Source organism: Pyxicephalus adspersus, chromosome 2 (assembly GCF_032062135.1).
Source record: "Pyxicephalus adspersus chromosome 2, UCB_Pads_2.0, whole genome shotgun sequence".
Lineage (NCBI taxonomy): Eukaryota > Metazoa > Chordata > Amphibia > Anura > Pyxicephalidae > Pyxicephalus > Pyxicephalus adspersus.
This window is the reverse complement of record NC_092859.1, coordinates 41,139,060-41,163,940: the sequence shown is the minus strand read 5'-3', so window position 1 is coordinate 41,163,940 and position 24,881 is coordinate 41,139,060. Positions and strand designations below refer to the sequence as shown.

The 24,881-nt window shown below is 35.4% G+C and overlaps 1 protein-coding gene across 3 annotated transcripts in view; it reads right to left on the bottom strand.

The window, feature by feature from the left end:
* The window catches only part of CSF1R (colony stimulating factor 1 receptor), a 55,328-nt gene that overhangs the window by 6,938 nt on the left and 23,509 nt on the right, over window positions 1-24,881 (bottom strand). For 2 of the 3 annotated variants that reach the window (XM_072400569.1, XM_072400566.1), the window contains exons 4-17: window positions 24,053-24,195; window positions 23,816-23,975; window positions 22,124-22,313; window positions 21,235-21,350; window positions 19,218-19,323; window positions 18,068-18,258; window positions 15,958-16,070; window positions 10,388-10,514; window positions 8,947-9,051; window positions 8,158-8,268; window positions 5,839-5,995; window positions 4,377-4,456; window positions 3,731-3,852; window positions 1,079-1,201 (exon numbers count right to left, since the gene is read on the bottom strand). In XM_072400569.1, the coding sequence (XP_072256670.1) occupies window positions 1,079-1,201; window positions 3,731-3,852; window positions 4,377-4,456; window positions 5,839-5,995; window positions 8,158-8,268; window positions 8,947-9,051; window positions 10,388-10,514; window positions 15,958-16,070; window positions 18,068-18,258; window positions 19,218-19,323; window positions 21,235-21,350; window positions 22,124-22,313; window positions 23,816-23,975; window positions 24,053-24,195 (1,844 nt within the window). The remainder of the gene's footprint in view (window positions 1-1,078; window positions 1,202-3,730; window positions 3,853-4,376; window positions 4,457-5,838; window positions 5,996-8,157; window positions 8,269-8,946; window positions 9,052-10,387; window positions 10,515-15,957; window positions 16,071-18,067; window positions 18,259-19,217; window positions 19,324-21,234; window positions 21,351-22,123; window positions 22,314-23,815; window positions 23,976-24,052; window positions 24,196-24,881) is intronic. The other variant, XM_072400567.1, reaches the window with a different exon arrangement.

Genomic DNA, 24,881 nt, shown 5'->3' with positions numbered 1-24,881 from the left:
TTGTAAACTGCTCACCCAAGGTTAAATGAAGAAATTGCTGAATGGTTGATCTAAGCAGCATGGAAGCAGCTTAACTATACTGAAAATGCCTCTTCTGTGCATGTCTGAGATTAGGGCATGCCCAGAAGGAGCACCCAGATCCTCCCAGGATGTGGGGCGTAGGTATTCCGGGAGGCTCTGCGCTCCCATTCAGTCTTGATCGCCTTGGCAATCAAGGCTGAAAGGGGTGGTGCTGCATCCTTTTTTTTTCTTTTTTTTTTTTAAAAAGGGTGTTACACGTTGCACTTTAAAAAAAAAAAAGTAATTTATATTTTTCTTTTACATATAAGGGTTGTCTACCCTTTTATGTAAAGTGAATATCTTGAGTTTAGGCCCACTTTAACATTGGATTTGGCAATGGGGAGTGGTTAGAGATAAAATTTAAGGGAATTTTTGCTGATTTTTGATAAAAAGTTGATGTATGCTTAGATTACACATTGAGAAATATGTTAATTTTAAAATTCTGATGAACTGGGTTTTTAATGTTCCACTACATGTTTGGGTATTGTAAGGGTTTACTTGCATTACATATTTTCATAACATAGAAAATCATCCAAGTAACCAAGCAATACATTTATAGTACATTTGTGCACAATGGTAACAAAACACAATGGTCCTGATTTAGTAAAGCTCTCCAATTCTGGAGCGCATACACTTCATCAATGAAACTGGCTGATCCAGCAAAACTTGGAATAGGTCTGGTCCAAGATTCAAAACATTTGCTAGCAAATAGAAAATGACTTTGAAGTAATCCATTCCAGCTTTGCTTGATCACCCAGCTTCACTGATGAAAGTGTATCCTCTCCAGCTTTGAAGAGCTTTATTAAAGCAGGCCCAATGTTTTTACTGTACTGCAGACATGATGGTATAAAAAGTGCAAGATAGTTGATATATATATATATCATATATAATATATAAAAATATAGGGTAAAAAGTGCAAGATAGTTGATATATATATATATCATATATATATATAAAAATATAGGGTAAAATGTATCTTAGCAGTAATTGTTAATTCAGAAAAAAATATATTGCATACATTTCCTTTTACAACATAGTTGCTGTCATTCTCGATGTCCCTGGCCAGTCCAAAGTCACAGATCTTGACCACACGACCCTGAGTTATCAACACGTTTCTGGCAGCAACATCCCTGTGTATACACTGTAATGGAAAGTATTTATTGTTAGTAGATACAAAGCATTTCCATAGGTAGTATAGAATGGCAACAGTTACCAACACATAACTTTCCAGTGTCTGACACTTATATTGGCTTCTTAAATTTTTACATATAAATGTGAGTTTCCAGAAACTGAGAACAGAGGTGTTTTTTTCAACATTTTAAAAGTAGCAATTGCCGATGCAGTGTATGTCTGTGATCACTGATTGGCGATTGCATCTAAAAGAAAAGTAGCAAGTAGCATAACTCCACTCAAATGAATTTTCTTTTCACCAATTTATGTTACAGTCATCATCAAGATAAGTGTTTTGCACAAGAAGTGGTGATGTTTTATCTGATCTTTCCTTCTTTAAAGTCCTATTGTGTCACAGTGGTCAATTTGCCAAATTTTGTCTAGTTTTGGCATATAATGTCAACCTTGCCCATTTGTGTTTCTGTAATCCACAAATTGTCAGATTTAGCAGTGTTCTGCCCTTGCCTGTTGGCTTCCTTCATGTTAACAGTTGACTGTTCTCCGTGCACTTTATACTAATACCTATTTGGAGCCAATGCATATGTATTGTCTACATATCTGAAATCACAGTTGTTTCTTACAAGTGTGCACATATGTCCTCTGAAGGCCTCTAACCATCAAAACACCTTGCTGTGATAGTTACAAGCCTACACCGGCATCCAGTGAGCTGCTAATAAAACCTTTGATTTAATCCTATTTAGCCCACGATTATTATCTCCATGTTTTACCAGAGTTCACTGTGAACTTTTAAAACCCTTGATTTTCATTTTTTATTTACATGGTTTTATATATATAAAACAGGTATACACAGAAAAGCTTTACTGCCTACAATTTTGTTCTGTTCATTAGGGATGGTTCTAGAAAAAATGGGGCCCTGGTCAAATTTGAAGTAGGGAGCATATCATTTCAGCTTCCTGTACTCTTGCCTTTCTGTCAGGTGTGGCCCTGGGCAGATTATCCTACACTAAACCATTCCTGTTCGTTCTTTATATTTTGTAACCACTACTGAAAATGTATTTGACTTATAGAGGAGCAAGTGTGTCCGTATGGAGGTGAAAAAATAATACATTTTGGTTGTCAGCTATGCTTGATACGCCACAGCCTTTGAGAACTCTTGATTTTGGCCTGATGGCACCAGACACCAATATTATTAAAGAGAACACTAAAGCCCTCATTATACCCACCAACTTACAAGTTCATATTGGCATATAGAACACTTTTTTTGAGGGGATTACAAGTGATGGTAAATTCACTTATTTTATCACATTACCAAGCTGCTTTTTGGTGAATTTAGATTATGACAATGGAAACACATCAATTCCAGTTTTATGTGTTTTTATCAAGTGTATCATCTGCAGGTATTGTTTAAAGGGGGATCTAATGCTTGTTCAACATTGCTAAAAACTTGTCATAAATGTCATTTCAGTAAATTAGTCACAAACCTAGCTAATTCCATTTTAGCATATACTGAAAAAACGCATAAGCAGATACTACCTTTAGGAATGTTTTCAAGTCAAAATGGTAGGTAAATTCAGGCATTTAAGTAACTGAAATTAACAGCAAGCCTTCCTTTTTTTAACAGTTGAACTTTAGCCCACTCCTCCCAACTCTAAAACTTGTCTACTGATTTCTAAAAAAGTTCTTCATACTGTAACACCAATGGTCAAGGAAATGTTTTTTCTATTTTGTATAAGGACAGGAAAGATAAAGCTCTACAGTTTTTTTATTCTTTGCTGTCACTACATCACTAGGGAGTTTTTTCCACTTCCTCTCCTAAAGCATAAAAAAATTATTTGGGGGAAATTTCTCCATAGTTATTCAAAATTTAATTCAATTAGTTATTAGCTCAAAATTTATCTCCGTTGAAGAATTTTTCCCCATCTATTGCTTAGATGAGCATGGGTCTTTCTTTCTGTCTTAGTGACAGTAGTCACCAAAAAATTAAAAAGGAGACATTTTCCTGGCTGAATCACAGACATCAATAAAAACCTGAAAAGGTTCCCTATTTTAACCAAAATGACAAAAATGTTTTGCTTTCCCCAACATTTAAGTCAAGATCTGTAAATTCAGCTACTGATACCCATTGCCCTGCTAATCATATTGGCATGCCGCATTTACCATACTTGTGTATTTTTTATATGTTTAGTTTGAATTGTTCAGGTTTATGATTAGTTTTGTTATACTTTTTATTTCACACTACATTCTTCACAAGCTATATCAAGACACTGAAAGTAGCTACGCAGAGACAATTTTGTGTTGTAATCTGCCATTTCAGACTGGGGAAAGGCTGACTGCAGTGTCATCATTTTATTACTCAATGACAAGAAGGCTGCCATGCAGGAACCTATAACTTCCCCATCCTGTTAAACTACCTTTGTCCTCAGTTGCTTAAGTTATGTTAAACCTTTAAAATGTTTACAAGTTCATGCTGTTACCAGCTCTGCATTATCTATTGTGTTCTACTTCAGCAGTTTTGTAGGTGTTAGATTTGGTGACTTACATTCTTAGAGGCCAAAAATGACATGCCTTGAGCAACTTGAAGTGAAAAGTTCATAAGATCGTGTAGATCCAAAGGTAAATGATCATCTGTGTCATCCTCAATTTCTTCCACTAAAGAATTTCCTGAAATATAAAGGTATTTTACAGCCACAGTGTAAGACAGCATTGACATGTACATCAGCTATTTAATTGGCAGCAGTAAGGCATTGCTAGATATATGATGATTTCTACAGTAACCAGGTATCATACAGAATGTTATTGGTAATTGTAACATATAAAACCCTCCCCCCTTCTCACCCCACAGACACACAAACATTGCAATATTAAAAAAAATAGTTTTCCATGCACCTCCGGGCTAAGGTTGCTGCTATCTGCTGCACTATATTACTGTAACAGCTTTAATCTGTAGCACTGTAAGACTACTAATGGCAGGGGTAAGGTAGTCTGCAATACTCAGAATTTAGTGTCTACCTTAACCATTGCATGCTTTAAATGCTCCAATAATCCCAGCCCGGGAGTGCTGGGTGAAAGACTTTAAAGGCTGTGGGAGCCAAGTAGATACAAATGAGAATCATTCTCTGCTGACTGATTTCTTTACAGGGTTCCTTGAATATCTAGCCTTTTTCTGTTATGCCCAAAAAACATACCTTCTGTTGACTTGCTGTTGGACGTTGCTGCTCTCATATCAACATAAGAAGACGTGCCGTCATTTCCAAATCCACTGTCACTATAAAAAAAAATAACTTATATACTTAAAAATAATAGATAACACACAACTAATCATTGTTCTTACAGGTTTCAGCAAGCTTTGTATCTGAGTAATTCAAGTCTATTCTATGGAGGTATTGGCCCTATCTTGTTTTACAAGTACATACAAGACGGTCCGGAAACAATGGGAAAATAATAGTGACCCTTGTTACCAGGAAAGTCTTGAGCTATCACAGCTAAATACAAACCTGTGTCGTGCTTGAAGTGGTGCCTGACTAACTATTTGTGAAATCCAACTATTTCTGCTGTAATCTCTGCTGACTATAACCATCTGATCATGTACAAGGAATTATTTGTAGATGCATGTTTCTGTGCTGGTGTTCGGTATTCTTTGCAAAGTACATTTAAACTACATTTGCTAAGCTGTCCCTTGCAGGGTAATAATTCACTTTAGTTAGAAAACAGCCTAAAATGTTTTAGCAAATCATCCCTTTTTTTCACTGTGTACAGCTTTGGATAAGCAGCGGTGGCTAGGAAGAAAGCATCACAATGCTGTAAATAACTTTGGAGGTCCCTTAGAGTGTTGCCACTGAAATGGAAATGACTATAAGTATTTTTACTGGTGGGAACAGTTATAAATATCAATAAAACAAAGGGCATAAGAATTCCTTTTGATCCACAGTCTTTTCAAAAAAGTATATTTCACCTTGAAATGTGTCAGAGGTGTCCCCTGCTTCTATGCAATCAAAAAGATTACCGCATTTATCGCATTAAGTAGTTTGGGTTTATTATTATTATAATTTTTATTTGTTATTAAACAGGATTTATTTAGAACATATTACGCAGAGCTTTACATTAAAAAAGGGGTTGCAAATGACAGAGAGATACAGATAGTGACACAGGAGGAGGAGAGGACCCTGCCCCAAAGAACGTACAATCTAGGGGGTGGTGGAAGTATTACACAATAGGAGGTGAGATATGAAGTGGAGGCAAGTAGTGAGGGTTTAGGAGATAGAAGAAGATGGGCTTTAGAGGTCCGTTGTACATTGATGGAAGTGATTGACAATCATGAGACATTATTATTGGTATTTGTCCCACATTACGTTTTGCCAGTTTCATAGCTTACATCTATCTGTTCCTGAATTTTGAACCAAATTTGTCTTTTATCCACAAATGGTCCCCTTGTCTAAGACTCACATTTTTCTTTTTTTTTTTTTTTTTTTTTTAAATAAAACAATTTATCTACCCAAAGCACAGAAAACCTTTAACCCAACCATCAGTGTCACTGGTAACATGCATGGGTATGTCCTTTGCCTAAAACCTTTTTGCATGACGGTATCCAACATCTTAAAAAGTTGTTCTGGTCATTATTTGTATAATCCAGTGACACACAAAGATTACCTGGTCACGTATTTTTGCTCCACAGACATATTTTTGTAGTTTCCAGTAGAATCAGTCACATAAGCGGTAAACATATCATTCATTGCCTCTGCTTTTCTTCTCAAGAAGTTCAGCAGATCACCAAGTGGACAATATTCCGTTATCACCAGAATTGGGCCTAGGACATAGAAACAAACATGATCATTGCTTCAAATGTTGTGCCAATGATTGTTTGCAGATATGGCAGATATGGCAGACAAATATAGGCAACAACCTAATTTAAAAAGGTCTACAATTATACTGTACAGAAAAGTTGTGTAAATGAAATATATATATCATTTAAAACTGGTTGTTTGAAAACTGTGAAAATATTTTAGGGCCCATTGACACTTTGTAAATTATTACACATGCATTTAGGCAATCTGTATTAAGGCAACTCAATTTGATATAACTATATGAATTGTTAGGCTGCATTTACAGGAAGCATCTGCGAAGGGACTTGCTGACATCAATTCTGCCCCCTTCACCTTTCTATCCATTGCGGCAAACACTTACCCAGTGAATGTATGAGAAATCTTGCCGCTAGGAATAGCAAGAATTTAGGTGATGGAGTAGCCGCCAGTCAACCACTTTGCACACGCTCAGTGTAAATGCAGTCTTATACTTCAATCAATGAATGTCCATCCTCTAAATTTTTAATTGCATTTTAGAAAGCCAATAGAAAGAAAAGGTAGTTTTTGATAAAAATCACAATAATTTTATTAGCATTAATTGTTTATATTACAACATGACACAATTATCTTTGGCATTGTTTACAAATTGAAATTGTTGCTAAAATTTTATTTGCTGCAGATACTTGGAATAAGGTGCCATATGCTTTTCTGGTACCCCTAGTAGCATGGAGGATTTTTTGTTGTAGTTTCTGGTAAGTATCCAGGAACAGGGAGATTAGATACTTTAGATAGGGTTGCTATTGGTGTAGTCTATATGAAAGTGCAATTTAGGGACAGTCTTAGGCTGTGCACACACTTGCAATAATTTTCGTTAGAAACTAATGACTAACAACCATTTGTCCGATAATAGTTAACCAAAAAACTGCACAACGACGCCGATGAATGAGGATTGTTGTTGGAAACGAACGACCGTCCCGGCGGATCTGATTGGGCGAAGATTGTTTGCAATCTGTTGTGTGTACAGTCGTTCAGTGGTCATGGATGTTTCTGCAGTACACTTTCTTCTTTAGATTTACCAACATTTCCAATCGCTTTGTAACCATTTTACTTTGGATTCACTTGAGATTGTTTGGTTTTATCAAATTGAGTAAAAGTAAAAAATCTGTTCATGAGTACAAGCCACAAGAATGTGGTGGGAATTTGGTTAGTACTTCAAGTACAGAATGTGCACCAGTGGCTTGTAATAGAACCAAAGTGTTGGCTCAGAAAAGGCAAGTCTGCAGAAAACAGAAGTTGAAACTGGAATTCTCTCATTCTGTCAAAACTGCCTGTGTCCAGTGAAGCAAAAGCTTGCATTCAGACTCAAGGACAATTCTACAAAAAAGACATCAAGCACCACGATGTTAAAATTGAAAAGCGTCCTTAGCAAATCAGAGATATGAAGCTGGAAGTTACAAAGCATAGTGAACAGTCAGCAATGCATATTTTTCAGCATTTACATGCTAATCGGGTGATGTTGCAGTCAGGCTCTGCATTACAATTCTCATCACCCTCCACCACATAAATGAGCTCAGACAGTAGCCTATAGGACCACAGCTGGGGGAGATTTACTAAAAAAATATAGGCTATTTTCATAGCAAACTGAATTATCCCCTTGAAAAGTATATCTCACTTTGCTTAGTAAATGAGATGAAGCTCTGGTACCGTCAACAATTTATCATGCAAAATTCTTTTTTTTCCTGCGATTTCTTTGCACGTGATTGGGTATTCTTTGCAAAGTGAGTTTGGACTACATTCGCTAAATGAACTTTCGCTAAACAAACTTTCGATTTAGGGGGTTATTTACCTTGGTAAGTGAATAATCCTATAGCAGCAGTGGCTAGAAAGAAAGGGTCAAAAGGTGTAGATAATTTCACCAAACCTGTATAGTATTGTCATCCATGAAAAAAAATGGTCATGGGAAATTCCACTGATTGAAAAAAGTACATTTCTGGAGTAAATTTCTGTCTGGAGTGCAATAAACCAGACTAGCACCTGTAAATTCTACAGTGAAGCCTGCAAAACAGTGAGGGCATGCAAAACTTGCAAGATTTGTGTTGTGCCTGGACATACTTTTTTTTAAGCAAAACACCAGCAAAATTTATATATTTAAACCCACAAATCTTACCTCCACATGTACATGCACCCAAAAGGTTAACAATGTTCTGGTGGTGACCCAAGTGGCTGAGAATTTTCAGTTCAGACATCAAGGCCTCCTTTTCATCTGCATGCGCACTGGCTAAATGAAATCATACATAAAGTCTTTTACTTGTAATATCTTCACATATAAAACACAACACAACATGAAGCAGAAAAGGCAGCTCACTTTCTGAAAAAAATTGATTTGTCCCACAATGGGATCAGCAAATTTCTTTTAAGTAACCTATATAAAGCTCTTTTTAATCTGAGTTTTGGATAAACAATAAAACACAGACACTAAAGTAAAATAGACATCTCTAGTCATAATATTACCCATTAGGTATGTTTTATTTAATTTTACCTTTACAACCCCTTCACAAATATGAAGTATCTGATTCTCCTCTTCATTAGAGAGGCAAATGATCAGCACTGGTAAGAGCCTAATGTTACATTTTTTTCTGGGAAGTTAAAAATTCAGTATACACCTATTACAATTTATTCCTTATCTACGTCAGCAAAACTTTTAATTTTTCTTTCTATCATTGATTTCTTGGGACGTAGAGGAAAACACCTGCGAGAGTTTATATGATATATTTTATATAAGAAGCGTACTGCATATGATAACTTTTATATCAAACACAAAGCTTGTTCTATGGAATTATTTTTTCACCCATGCTGCTGTTTTAGCATCTCTAAATTGTCAAAATAAAAAAAAAATATATACTATAATATGTCAGATGATATTACAACACAGCCATAGGAGGTATTGTGTACTCACGTTTTAACATTTTCACTGCTACTTTAAGGGCAAAGTCATCTTTTCCCATCCCAATGGCTGTCGCTTCCATTACTTTGCCAAATGCACCGGCTCCAAGGGTCTTTCCTGTGTGTGTGTATATATATATATATTAAACATCATCTACTTTGCAGAATACACACTTCTCTTTTTTTGCACAAACCACAATAAGAAAAAGCAAGCACAGCAAGATTTTGTGGAAGTGCAACATTGTGCTGCTAAGTTAAAAAAAAAAAGCAGGTGTGCTGATTTAGCTTTAATATTCAACAGTGCTGAAAATAGGTTCATCCAGTAACAGAATTTCCTCCACAGCAACCCATGAGATCCTTAGAACTACTCTGCCCATATAATAGAAGGCAAACACGGCTTATTTTGGAAATGTAATTTTGAATCTGATTTCAGCACTGTGTTTTACTTTGAAACATTTAAAGTGTTGTGCGAAGAGTCTATGTACTGGGGTTTAGGAAAGTTTTGTTCACTGTTATAATTTTTTGGAACTCTGAGAATAATATCTCATATAACAACATAATATCTATCTTACAACATATACCAGTACATTATTTTATTTGACATTTAAAGTTTATTAAAATTAAGAGGCTAGAAAAATAAAGCAATGGTTTTACATCATACAGTAAAAAGAAGGAGGCACCTAAAGGGAAACACAATTACTATAAATTACAGTAACTAATGAGAAAAAGAAAGAACTCCAATAATAATAATAAAAACAAAAATCAAAGAATTATGTCCATTTAAAAGCGAAACCTGTACATACAAAAAAATGTATCACTCTCTGTTAATGTTTTTTCTGTTTATACATATAACAAGGGTGTTTATGAGCATTGGGGCCCCTGAATTTGAGGCATCTACTAGAATCTGGCTGTATACACTTTTATTTATGTTTCCAATAGGCCTATATTTTTAAGCACAGAATAATGTTTGGTTCGTACATATACCAGCCAGGGTGACCATGTGTACTTCCGGAGGGCCCTAGAATATATAAGGATTGAAAAATCTGGTTGTACTAAATGGTATTGATGTATATTTATAAAAACACTGAATTCATTTTTGTTAATTCATATACAATCAAGGCTATACATGTGAACTAATATGAGGCTTTGGAATGTAGGGAATAAAATTATAAAAATTATGCTTTTAAAAATTGCAATTAATGTTGCTTCTTAACTTTTAAATATAAACCTTGAAGTACTTTTTTGTTTAAACATATGCTAGCAAGCGTGGTTATGTGGTTACAGGATAAACAACAAAAGGGAATAATACAGTTTGGCGGTGTACATTTTTTGATGACAACTAAAGATATATATTTAGAAAAAGTCTTTACTCCCTATGTTATTAAAATAGGAAAAGAATATACAGCATTTAGTGCATTTGTCATTTCCTACTATAACAATTCTCTTATAATTACCAAAATGCAGGTTTGCTCTTGGAAATTCCCACTTCTCATTGTATGGTAACTGTGTTGGATCAATGCAAGTATAGTGGTTGCCTTCAGACACTTGAACAATCTGCCAGTGAACTTCATATTTTGGTTTCTATTTGGTGAGGAAATAGAGAGAGCGATTTTAAACACTGTATTCATGTATTAAGCAGTGGAATGGACAGGTATTGATAGGCAGACTTTACTTTTGTGCCTTAGCCAGCAGCTAGGCCCATATCTCTACCTCTAACCAGTACTAAAGTTTTGACTTTCTAGACCCCAAACAAACATTGGATTGTGCTAGTTGTACTGAAAAACAAAAGAATTTGGCAAACAGATGGTAAAAGCAGCAGGGGTTTAAAGAGCCTGTTCACCAATGCTAGAAGTCTAGCAAACAAGATAGGGGAGTTGGAAGCCTTAATGAGTGAGGACAATTATTATGACTTAGTTGGTATTGCTGAATCAACACTGTCAACATTCCTGGGTATCCTCTCTTTCATAAAGACAGAGTCAAACGAAAGGGTGGTGGTGTCTGTCTATATGTGAGAAGTTATCTAACAGTGAATGTGAAAGAAGAAATTGCGGAGGGAACAAGCGATGAGGTTAAGGCATTATGGGTGGAGTTGAATGTGGGGTTGAATAACACACAATTAACGATTGGAGTCTGCTATAGACCCCCCTCCCCCAGTGCTAAGGAAGAAAAAGACAATCACTTACTAGCACAGATAGGAAAAGCAGCAAAAAGTGGAAATGTTTGCCATAAGAAACAAGAAAAGGGTATTCCAAAAATATTAAAAGTCAAGGATCAACTTCATAATTTAAAACCTCTAAAGAATATAACAAAAGATGTAAAAACTTCAAAATGAAAGACTGATTGCAAAGGAAAGTAAGGCAAACCCCAAAAAATGTTTCAAATATATTAATAGCAAAAAGATCAGACCTGAGCATGTAGGCTCCATAAAGGATGTCGCTAGGTTTGTAACGGGGGATAAAGACAAGGCAGATTTACTAAACACTTTTTTTTTTTTTTTTTTTTTTTTTAATATTTTTATTAAATTTTCAAGATTATACAAAAAAAAAACACAAAAATTACATAAACTATAACACCAAAAGAAAACAGAAAAAACATAAGAACTAAAAACACAACCTAACAAATCAACTAAATAAAAAAAGAAAGAGGAGGTACATTGGTCTGACAATATCATAAAAATTTACAGTAGGTTATAATCGAAAAAGTCTACGGTCAATGCCAGAGGCTGTGTGATGATCTAGCCAAGGAGTCCAGATCTTATAAAAAATTTGCATAGAATCATTTGCAGCTGCAGACATTTTTCCAATACCATAGTATCAGCTAAATGAGACAGAACTGCTTGAAAACTTAAGGAAGGCTTCTGCCATGCAGCTGCAATCACTTGCCGTGTGGCTAATAAGATGAAAGAAAGCAATTTCCGTTGAGCCTTAGAGAGGGTAGGACTCATATGATGGAGCAACGCTAGCCATGGGTCCCTTTTTATGGAGAGATGTAGAACTGATCGTATATAATTAAAGATTCTAATCCAGAACTTTCGAACCACTGGGCAGTCCCACCAGATATGGCGAAACGTACCAAGATCACGACAACCACGGAAGCAACTCGAGTTTCTCCCCATAGTAAATTTCGCTACCCGATCAGGTGTGAAATACCAACGAAACATTACTTTATAGGCATTCTCTTGCATTATCACATTTGGGGAACAAGTAGCTATATGCTGCCATATCCTAGTCCACTCTCCTTCTTCTAACCTTGCACCAAATTCCGTTTCCCATCTTTCTACATAAGAAAGAGGGCGAGTATCCATACTGAGTAAGGAACTGTAAAGCATAGAAATTAACCCTGCAGAGTTGGAGTTCCTGTAGCAACAAGCTTCAAAGCTGGTAAGCTTTAAAGGCGAATCCTTCGTTTGTGACATTAAACTAGTGAGAAAATGTTTAACTTGAATATAACTAAACACTTTTTTAGCTCTGTGTACACGAAGGAAAATGGCAGAGCTCAAGTCCAAGTTCAATATAGCAATGTCACTGCCTTAAATGAGTCACAATGGCTCAGAATTGATATGATTGAGAAACAGCTGGGAAAAATTAAGGTTGACAAAGCACCAGGACCTGATGGATTACATCCACGTGTCCTCAAAGAGCTGAGCTCAGTTATTTCAAAGCCATTATTTCTAATTTTTAGAGACTCTTTAGTCACTGGCAAAGTACCGATGGATTGGCGTAAGGCCAATGTGGTTCCTATCTTCCAAAAGGGAGCAAAATCATTACCAGGCAACCAACCAACAGACCCATTAATTTAACGTCCATAGTTGGAAAGGTCCTAGGGAGTTTGATAAAGAACCACATAGAGGAGTTTCTAGAAAACAATATTATAGGTGATAGTCAGCATGGCTTTAAGAAAGACAGAAGTTGTCAAATGTTCTTTCTTTTTATGAGGAAGTAAGTAAACAGGTAGACAGTGGAGTAGCAGTTGATATAGTGTACTTGGAGTTTGCTAAAGCATTTGACACTGTACCCCACAGATGGTTAATATGCAGGTTAAGGTCGAAAGGTTTAGAAAAGTCAATCTGTAAATGGATAGAGAACTGGCTTAAAGATCGCATCCGGAGAGTTGTAATTAATGATTCATACTTTGAATGGTCTAAGGGTATTAGTAGTGTATCCCAGGGTTAAGTGTTGGGACCTTTACTGTTTAACAACTTTATAAATGATATAGAATTTAGGATTAAAAGTACCATTTCTGTGTTTGTACATGACACCAAACTATGTAATGGAATTATGTCCATACAAGATATCTATAATCTACAAACAGACCTGGATGTACTGTTTGATTGGGCAGCCAAGTGGAAAATGACATTTAATATAGATAAATGTAAAGTTATGCACTTGAGGGCTAACAACATGCATGCTTCATACTCTCTAGGGGGAATAGATTATAGGAGAACAGATTTGGGGGAGTCAGAAATAGAAAAGGATCTGGGGGTTCTGGTAGATCGTAGACCTAGTAACAGCATGCAATGCCAAGCTGGTTTTGGAATTAATTAATTAATTTGGATTAATTAAGGGATATGGCAGTTGGTAATAAGATAACCAGGTGGAAGAATAATTTATTTTCAACATTTTTCAATGTATCACTCCTTAAAATAACACTAGCTTCAGTGAAATTGTGGTAAACAATTAGTTAAATTGTGAGCTTTAATAGATATCTAATGAGGAGATCGGGAAAAGGAACTGTTGGAGCTGGTGATGAAATAATAGTTTATTATATAAAAAAACCAAAAGATTAAATAAATAAAATACGATCCTGAGTGTTTGGCAGCCCTGGATTAATTTTATGTATTCTGGAACCTTGTTTTGCTTCTGGTCTAAGGTTATGGAGTGTTAAACTGATAATAAAATAACAGTAAACTATTTATAAAAGAAAATAAAGTCAATATCATTATACTACAAGTGATAATGTTGTTTCTAAAGGAAGCATTTTTTAGAAAAAAAACAATAAATCTGACTTTTAGCATTCAGCAACATTTTCTGTTTATGTGCTTTTAATGTTGGAGATTCTCCACCATAGAATGTATGCTGAATGTCAGATTCATTTTTTAGAAATAGAGTGTATTCTGGAAAAAATACATCTAGTTCACTGCTTCTCTATGACCTGTAAAAAGTGCTGCACTGCCACTGTGAGGTATTCCAAAAGGATGTCCTATTCCCTGTGCCCCTCCCTTCATAAAGGTCAGTGCCTTATTGCTGCTTTAGTACATGAACTGAACAAATGCTATGAATCAGCACGCACTTTGCATGCAAAAAAAAAGTATATGCTGCAATTAATGCAAAAAGAAGACAAATACATTAATTTACATTTAACAAATACCCACCTGTGTAAAATAATAGACCACATAATTAAATTTAATATAAAATTAATTCACATTCATTTTGTAATTCAATGTTATTAACAATTAACTTTATATTTCAATCTACAGCCACTGCGTATTTTCCAAAAATTATAATAGTTTAGCCTATTGTATTGGTGGGCAGATAAAAGCTATGTTTATGGGCTTTGTGATTGTGTGAACAGGTATAGGTGCATTTTATTGTATTTAGAGACTCTTCTGAAAGATTTTAATTCACAGGTGCATTTGAGCTGCATTTTACCTCTTTGTGACCTGAATCCAAATTTCTAAGCTCCATTACTTCAAACTGCTTTTGCTTTGCTATTGAGTTGTGTAAGATGTGCAGCAGTTTTGATGGGAACTAATCCCCATCACCACAAACATTTTAACTTAAAAAATGTATTTGTATTTATTTTTCAGACTTGTGCATTTGATTATATACTTTCTTATAAATAATTTAAATGGCAATAAAGAGAAGCAACATTGCTTATTTTGAAATTCCTAATAGTTCACAGGGTTTTGACATTCTAAGTTTCTGTTCCTATTTTTTAAAACCAGTATATTTTTAACCTGCACCCCACAGAAACCAGTTCTAGCTGAAGTTTCTCAAGGGTGAGTACTGTTTCCTGGCTTATTTGTAAACACACATTCATCCTTTAAGTCTTCATATTCTCTGAGACATGCTTTTTGGATTTTATTTCTAGGAACTAAGAAAATCAGAACTAATATTTTGTAAGATGTTCAGTTATAGATAAATATTATCAAAGATATGTATGTTTGTATATTACAGTATATGTACACTTTATATATGTTTGATCTAAATAATAAAGTATCCTTTTCTTGCATCCAAACAGGCCCATATGCCAAAAGCCTGGACACACAACTCTTCCCTAGTTAGGATATCAATGGACCTTATGAGGATGGTCATCTTTAAGTGGCCAGTCCAGGGCCTTGCTTTTCCATATCTTTATGGGTCCTGCATTTCATGGACCTTTTTGTTCTGAAGGAGACATTTGGTCCAGAGACAACAACTTGTTTATGATACTTTGAAACATTTGGCTAGAAAGACTATTATTAAAGTGGAATACTGTGATATACTGATAAAGGTACCGGGGAAGGCTTTGGGCATTGCAAAAGATGGAGTTTGGAATTACTATAAGGGTAGGACAGGTAGAGGCACAGGAAAAGGTACTCGGGGGGAACTCCTGAGACTCTTCAGAGGCTCTTGATTTCAAAGACTCTTTGGCTAGAAATGAGCTGGGGACTATATATATCTTAGTATATGTGTGGCTATTTTATTATGGCCTTTTTTGTGCACATAAGTCCCTGTGTGTGTATATATATTTATATATATATATATATATATATATATATATATATATATATTTACAGTTGTGTGTGCACTCCTTTACTCACCAACTATGAGAAACATGTTATTGTTGAATTAATTTGCTCCATCATTTTTGTATTATTCCTAATAATACTTTTTAGGTTCCATCTCAAAATCTTCAATATGTCTTTAGGAGACAGTTTGGAGTCAGAATAAACATCTGATAATCTCTAGAGACATAAGTGTTTTACAGTTTATCTCATAACTGTACATAGACTGAACATATACACAACATACCTGTTACATACCTGTTTATACTTATAAAACAAGAAGACTGACAGCAACAGAAGAGAAACTCCAACTACAGCCATTACAATCAGTAAGGGGTTGAAGGGCTGATGTGTTGGTTGTGTGCCTATCACTATAAAACAACAAAATGAAAATTACTCAAGTAAATAAACATTTATAGTATATTCACAAAATGTTAACCTGAATATTATATACAGTCCTATACAGTATGTCATACAAAGCTTTTTGTGAGATCGTAGTCAGTTGGACAGCCAAAACTAAGCTGTTAATAATTGTGCATTAACAAGTCTAAGACAAAGGACACTCCATGGGCTATGTGTGATTAGAAAAATAAGCTTCAGCTGTGGTGTGTTGTGTGTGTTTGAATGTACTAGGTTCTGGCGCAAGCATTAACCCAGAATCCAGATTAACCTCATCAATTTCTGGATGCCCTCCACCTGTAAGGTGGAGAGAGTTATGTTACCCAGCTGCAGCTGAGACTTCTTGCCTTACCTGCTTTGTTGTAGATTGTGCTTTTTTTGGTACTATCCTAACTGGTTGTCTTGACTACCAACCTAACCTGCACTGCTAACCTGTTGCATGTGTGCTGCCTGTTGGAATTGTTACCTGACAACAGCACAAATGCAACATACCCGACCTTGCTTTTTCCTCCTGACTTTGCACTTGCCTGTCCTGATCTAGCCTGTACTTTACCTAATGACCTTCGTGTTTCCTTATTCAACTGTACTTTTTTCACTTTGTCATTGCATTTTAGTCCTAGTTAAAGGGGCAGGGCCCACCTGGATTTACCAGTTCCATTTTTACAGTATAGTAGGAAATATAAAAAATCAGATGAACTTCAAAAGGATAGTCAGCTGCAGTGGCATCTGTATGAAATATGTTTATTTTGGCCTGTAAAATCAGAGTTCTAGTTGTATAGGCCTTAGGTACAGGGTCAGTTCAGTCCTGTATTGGCAAATCACATGTACTATGAATTGAGCACTTGTCATCCTCTCAGTATGAACACTTTCCATTTCAAAAGTTATTTACCGCTTTACTATAAATTTCAATACTTCAAATTAGTCTCAAAGAAAAGAAATGTAATATAAAAAAACACAGTAACATAAGTATATAACATAAGTGTAATCTTTATAATAGAAACAACCTTTATGATAATTCCTATACTTAGGGTTTCCATGATCTTTTTCCAGGATTCTCTGAGAAATTAGATGAGAATGTATAATTTATTATCCCCAATATGAAATTAGCAAAAGTACATTTCTTCAGTTTGCTGTTTATGTGAACCCAACAAACCAAAGTCCAAAAGACAAAATTTTCAGTCCACAGTATCAGGTTCAACTTCCAGGAGATTGTGTAGACAAAATATAGAACTCAGATACACAGTTCCAAAAAGTTGTGAGGAGCCCAGGAAAATAACGATTTCCCATGAATTGTAAGAAAATATACATTCTGGTGGTAATTAAATTCTTCTCTAGCCGTATCCGAAAAGAGCAACCTTGCCACCCTAAACTGATTTGGGGGGGGGGGGGGGTGTTTTTTCAGTTTAGAGCAGCAGTGGCCAACCCGTGTTCCATGGCTCTGGCCGGTGTGCCCCCCAATGGGGACAGGAGAAGCACCGTGCCTGAGGGGGCATCGGTCAGAGCCACAGACCACATCTCCCGTAAGGATTGTGGGCTCAGGGCAGTGGGTGGGTTGTGTCCTGTGTTTTGTCATGACATCACTCTGGGGGAGGTTTCTTCCCCTTTGCATGACACACGGCTCCCTGCGCATGCGTGGCCTGGAGTCCTTTCATTGAGTGGTCCTTGGGTCTGAAAAGGTTGGCAACCACTGGTTTAGAGAATATAGAAAGTAATGCTGATAACACTGATATTTTAGTCAACTGAAAGTTGCAAAGACACTAAAATTTAAACACTCAACAGGTATTTTTTGTACTTGTGGAACATGCATTATCCCAAATAAAGATACAGATGCAGCCACCACATCAAAGGATGGGTAAATTATGGTAAACTACAAAGCATTACATTTGTGTTCTTGAGGCTAGATATACTTTTAGTAACAGATGCTCAAAATACCTGCCACAGTAAAATTTAGCACATAGCAGCACCTTACCCTCACGTAGTATAGTGCTAGTAATGTGAACTTGTGCAGAACTGTTCCCCGCAAGGTTAGAGGCCAGACAGAATATTGTTGTATTACTGAAATTTTGAGCTTCATTGAGTTTCAGAGTACTTTGCACTTCATTTTCATTTATGACCTCAGTCTCCCCACCTTCCAGTGGTTCTTGTTCTTCATCTGCACACCTGCAAAATAAGTAATTGAATTCTAGATGGTGATAGACTCTTTGCCAACCTATTTAAAATGTACCTGTGTCTTGTGTGTAAATTCATTTATTTACAGATCTTTAACAAGCTGAAATGGACTTAACAGTGTACCTGTACCTAGACAATTGCCATTAAATTTTATACAAGTAAGTGCTTCTGCTTAAGTCTTGGTTCTGAATCTTTATTAGCCATGTATTGAGGATCATATGATTCTTGATTGTAACCAGTGGCACCTTCACTGTATTCCTCATCTCTTTCTACAGAAGCAAGTCCTGATTGCAGAATCCATGCTAGGATATACTATTTTGTGCCTTGTTTTAACTGAGAGTCCACTTTCATGCCACTGTTGCCACGCGGCAAAAAAATGCAACCGTTTAGATGGTCTTGTGGTTCCCTACACACCCTTTTCTGGTTTAGCCAGTCACGCAGTCCATTGGAGCAACTGGTACATATGATATCCTGGTTATCCAGTGGACAGCTATTGTACAATTTGTATATCTTTTTTCAATCCGCAGTAACTGGGCGACACTGCGCTTTCATCATAAAAGAACCACACACATAACAAAAACTGGAAGATTAATATAATTTCTAGGCATGAGAGCAACTTAAATAGGTTAACAAGGTAAATAAGTTAATGAGTTAACAGTTAATAATGTCTGTAGCATAAAAATACAGACAATTACTGTTAGATCTTGTAGTACATATAGCAAATATCATAAAATATTTAATAACCTTAATCTCAAAAACTAAACGTACTATAGAAAACTTAAACAGATTTAAATTTGAAATCAACATGAAATATACTGCACAACCCACATAAAATTAGCACTGATGAAAATGGCCTGTTGACTTTAGCAGATCTCTCTAAAAACTACTAACAACTAAAAAATTTAGTTAAACACTCACCGCTATATATATATAGTGCAGAAGTTTCTCACCTAGAATCTGAGCACTGGACCCAACTAACGTATGGCAGTGGAGTTCCCCATGCCTTGCAAGTCACCCTTTGGAACTCAGGATATATTGTGACAACTTTAGGAGGCTCTGGAACACATAAATAATTACAGTTAGTAAGAGCTTTTATAGATAGAGAACTATTTGACTAATACACACAATTTAGGACAATAGGCAAAGTGCAGTAACCCAAACAAACCAATCTAATTTAACTTTTACTTCACTTATACTAGAATTAGATATCCTATATGATTAAACAATTGTAGACACCTGAAGATCACACTGTCACAGTACAAATCAAACGTATTAGACGTCCCATTTCAAAGCAATATTTAGGGATGAAGTTTGAGATGAGCCTAAGGATAAACTTGGGGGTTTGAGGTTAAGAGGTTGAAGCAAATTTAACCAGGGATTTTTTTTGCCTTCCTCTGGATCAACTTTGTCCATAGGGTTTTATCTGGGGTATGTGTATTTGCCTAGTGGTTGAACATGAGGGACTTGTGTCTTTTTTCAATGGACTTTTGTCTTTCTAACTATGTAAGAGGTTGTACTAAACTTTTGTGAATTTTGCTAAGACAAATCCATGGTAACCCTAATGCACTGCATGGCATAAACCTAATCAGCTTTTTTTAAATCCATTTTTCCATCTTAATGCTGCTGCCTAATTAAAGCCTCTCCCTGTCCACATGCACCAACATGATAGTAGCAATGGAATTCCCAACCCCACCTTAATTTGCCACTGCATACCCTACTACCTGTGGAAGGACAGGCCTGCCTAGCAGAATTAGAGGATAAAATTGCACATTAGCAGCATCCCAGAGACTATTCTTGTGATTAAATTACATAGTATGATCAAAAAAGGAATGAAAGAAATGAAAAAATACAGAAAACAATTACAAAATATAAATCCCTAAGAAAATGAAAAAAATAAAAATGTGCTTTTTTTTTTAATTTGCACTCATTAACTCAAAAAAGTATTTGTGAAGTAACAATAATGTTGTATAACCTGTCTACTGACCAGCAGGTATCATTCTAATTTATCCTTAAAGTTAACAGTAGAGTTCAGTTCAGGGCTGCTTGCATGTCTCCCGAGATCATCCACATAAAATATTGACAAACCATAAAGGACCTGGTTTTGTGTACAGGGGCACAGTCATGGTGAAACAGAAAGGAATCCTACCCAAACTGTTGTCACAAGGTTAAAAATGTTCCACTGTTCAAAATGTCCTTGTATGTTGTAGCATTATTAGTACTAGAATCAACTCAACACAATAATGGTAAAGGGGTGTCTCTGTCCACATACTTTTGGTCATAACTCAGATTCTTCAATCGGATGGTCTGGCATCAACAAACTTTTAGCCATATTGTATAATAAGTGAAAAGATTAGGGGCAGACAGACTTTTTAAACTAAATATTACATTTTTTACAAAAGTCCATTTATGGTTTTACTTCATGCTATATGTTTCTTTTCATATTATAAAAATAAAAAAATGTTGATTTGTGTACACCTGTTTTATTTGTAATTTTTTTATACTGTCTGTAAACTGTATTGTCCGTGAATCTTCTCAATAATTAAATTGCAAAAAAAAAAAAAAAAATGTTGAACCACTTTAGGTTTTGTACCTGTTATACCCCTTTATGTATCCCTTAATATAACAAAGTAAGCACATTTAGGTTTTTTGAGACAATTTTGAGGACCTATTTTGATTAGTGTTTTAAGAAAAATATTTACTGTAAAAAAAAGTACAATCATGTTTTGCTTATTTTTCAAGCACACAGTTTGACATATTTTATATCTATTTACTCAAACGTATAAAATAATTAAAGTGTGTCCACAAAAAAAAAGATTTGAAACACAGTTGTCCAATTAGTTAGCAACTACAACTATCTCTAAATATTATTTAGTAATTTTCAAACTGAAACTATGTTTTATCATGCGTGCAAACATTAATAAAATCACTTTAATAGGTAATCAGTAATATGTCTGCTGGAGTACTTACTGTATAGAGTTATTTTAAAAGATAGGGACGCATTAGCTTGAGAGTTGGCTGCATAAAAGGTATAAGTCCCTCCTTCATTTTCCTGAATTCGATTTAGGGTCATAGTGCTTGTGCTCCTTAAAAAAGACATACAAAATATCAAAGAATAAAGCTATCAACTGCCTTAAAAATATGCCTCTTATGCATATCTAAACTCACAAATCAAAATTTCATGTTTTTTGGTCATCATTAGTATCTACTTTTTTTGTGTTATATGCCTCAACACAGATACATTAATAAGTTGTATCATATGTTGGGGTGGCAAAAAAAAAAGCCTCTGGGCATGACAACACGCATTGTTTTGTATAATAACGCGATGAAAGGTCATGTAAGCAACAGTGTAAATCTATTGTTATAAAAATCTATGCTAATATAATATTTAAGCTGCGTTGCTTGATTGTTTCTTTCTCACATGCTGTCTTGTACTCTTCCAGCTATGGCTCCTACTCCTTTGGATTATTTGCCTGGTTGACTAACCTTCTATACTTAACCTCTGCCTTTGTTTTCTCCCAACCACACACTCTCTTAGAATCCCTCATCTGACTCCCTGGCTATCCAGTGCTGGTCCGTTTAGGACTAGATTTCACAAATATACAGGTCAAGACAGAAAACAATGTATGCCTTTCTTAAAATTAGTAAACCATCCTTTGTAAACTGAACCAGGATTACAGTACATTAAATGTTATTTCTGTATCTTTTGCATGAGTTTAAGTATCCGTTGATCTTGCCAGCCAACATAATATCCAAACAGACAGGGATTTACTAAATATGTCAGGTGCACAAAAAATGTTTATTTGTAAATAATATAAATTATCAGACACTTCAAAAAAGTATTCTCATCAAATCAAACCTGTAAGAGTCATTAAACTGCAGATTCCCTTGACTGAAAATATTCATTGCATTGTCGGAAGTCTCATGTACCCATTTCCAGGATAGAAGGTTGGGATATGCTTCAATGAAGACTGTTAGTGCCACTGACTGACCAACATACAGTGAAATCTTTTTTTTTTCAGGTGTTGAAATGTTAACAAAGCCTTTTTCTAAATTAAAAGAGACACAAAAACATATTTTACTCTGCTAAACAATTAACACACAACCTATAATCCCCTTTTTCCTTTTTTCTGTAGAGATTGTGAATCTAATGGACACTCGCTATTCCTGTTCTTCTAGTGTTATGTTTGAATTTCATGTTTTTATGAGTTTGTTACATTCATTTTTTTAATATTCATGTAAAAACAACCATATGTAAAAGAGCCTAATAATCTGTATCCATTTTTTAAATAATTTTTTTATATGTATTTAGTTTGTAAATATTCTGAATGTAAATATTCTCATTTCTGTTATACAATGGACAGCCTATTTGAAAGCAATACACACTCTGCATTTTCTTATTGTAAAACACCCACAATGCTCCTTGTATTTAGTGGACATGTGATCTTTTACCTAGACATTAGGTCAACATTGGTAGATAAAGTGTTTATTTGTATATTAAAAAAAACCTCTCAAATACACTAAATAATGTGGAGCATGTACAGATTCTTGGCAGGGCAGATCATTAAACACCAGTTTTCATTCAAGAAGATCACAAACATCGTGAGAGAAAACATAGTCTCTGGAAAGTGGTGGCCTAATGTTGTTTAGAGATTTGTCCTGCTGAATCACTAAAAAACAGGCTCCAAATGCCCGCTGTGGTTTCCAATGAAAGAGGACACATCGGAATGCCTCCTACTTGTCCTCATTCCTACCACTGGTGTAGGTCATAGTGGCTGCTGTTTGAAGCAACATGAATCAAATGTTTGTACATGGTTCCTATAGCCTTAGACTTCAAAGATCTTCACGCAATCCAAGTAATTTACAGATCTTTTGTCTTATCCCAGTGGTCTTCTATTTGCTTCTATAATGAGAAGCCTAATTGAAAACTCCAGCTATGAGATCCACAGAAAAATACTCATTAGGTTTGAAATCAGTGTCCAGTTGCCTCGAGATAGGATTTTGCCGGAGATAGCTGAATACTCTTCCCCTAGTCTTGCACCATATTATAAACATGAAGGTTCAGATAACAAAAGCATTTGCCCCCATACACTATTTGGCCAAAAGTATGTGGGGACTATTCTCAATTACCTCTGATTACAATCCTGCTGAACACCTTTGGAATAAAATGGAATGCTGATTGTGAGTCAGGTCTTCCCAGTAAACATCAGGACCTGATTTTACAAATGCATTTTTGGCTGGATGGACAATATTTCAGAGACCCACGTCAAACTTTTGTTGAAAGCCTTCTTAGAAGAATGAAAGCTGTTATGGTGCATGATAGGGGTAATTAATGCACATGGTTTCAGAATGGGATGTCCAACAAGCTAATACATGTGAAGGCATGTGCCCACAAACATTTGGCCATATAGTGTACCTGAAAACTATGCCAAGGCATATCTTCAGATGATTGGTGCTGGCCCAGTGCAATTTCAGTTAAGAAGATACTTTATTTTTTAGTATGGACATATGATTATATGATATGGTAATAACAGATATCATGCAACATTACCTATAACTTGAAGGTTGGCTGACACCCTACTGGATTTTTCTTTAAAGTTTCCAGTACATGTGTAGTTCCCACTGTCATTGAAGTCCACCATTGAAATCCATAGGGTGGAAATAGTAGTCCAAGTATTTCCATCAATATTGTAATTTACACTTTCATTTACCTTTTAGAAAATAAACACAATTACAATGACTTTTTTCCTACTTAAGATGACAATATCACAAATTATTTTTTGTTTACCATTACATTTTTTCCTGGGTGTTCCCATTTGATCTCAGACACTCTTATTGAACTAACTGATGTGCATTTAATCTGGAAGAACTCCCCTTGAATTCTGATATGTGTCAATGATGACAGGGTGACAACTGGGGGCTCCTTTGGCACTAAAATAAGAAAAAGTAAACAGATGTACATTTTTGTTGCATAGCCATATTAACCCAAACTTTATTTTAAAATCCATTTTAAACATAGAACTCAATCACAATAATTTTAGTAAAGTACAATGTATTCATCAAACTTTTTATATATATGTGTATAAATGTAAATGATATTAATAATAGAGGGATAGATTTTATGGTGGTGTTTGGCAAAGGATATGAGCTATCTATTCAGGCATTGCTGTCTCGAGTCAGAATGATTGCTGCACAGATATAAAAAGAGTAAAAAAAACAAAAAACAATTGAAGTTCTTATTTATACAGCAGTAAACCTGACATTCACTGAAACATTTCCTGGTGGAGAATTTTCCAGGTTTATCTGTTTCAATGGCAATTATGATTCTCCACCAGGAAATATTTTAGTGAATGTAAGATTCACTGCTTTTTTAAATAGACCCCTTCGTGCCCACTCCCTCAGTACCCTATGTTGACAGTAACAGCATTTCTCTAAGCTGTCCAAGCTCAGAGTTGTATTGCAGAGGCAGAGAAGTTTTGATCAGATCATCTACTGTGTTTGTATACTTTAGGTAACTGTTGCGATAATACTAAAAGTGCTGTGAAATAACTTCCAATTTAGAGGATAATGCTGTATATTGTTTTTCATTTAATCCTAAAAAGAAAGATTGTTTGCTG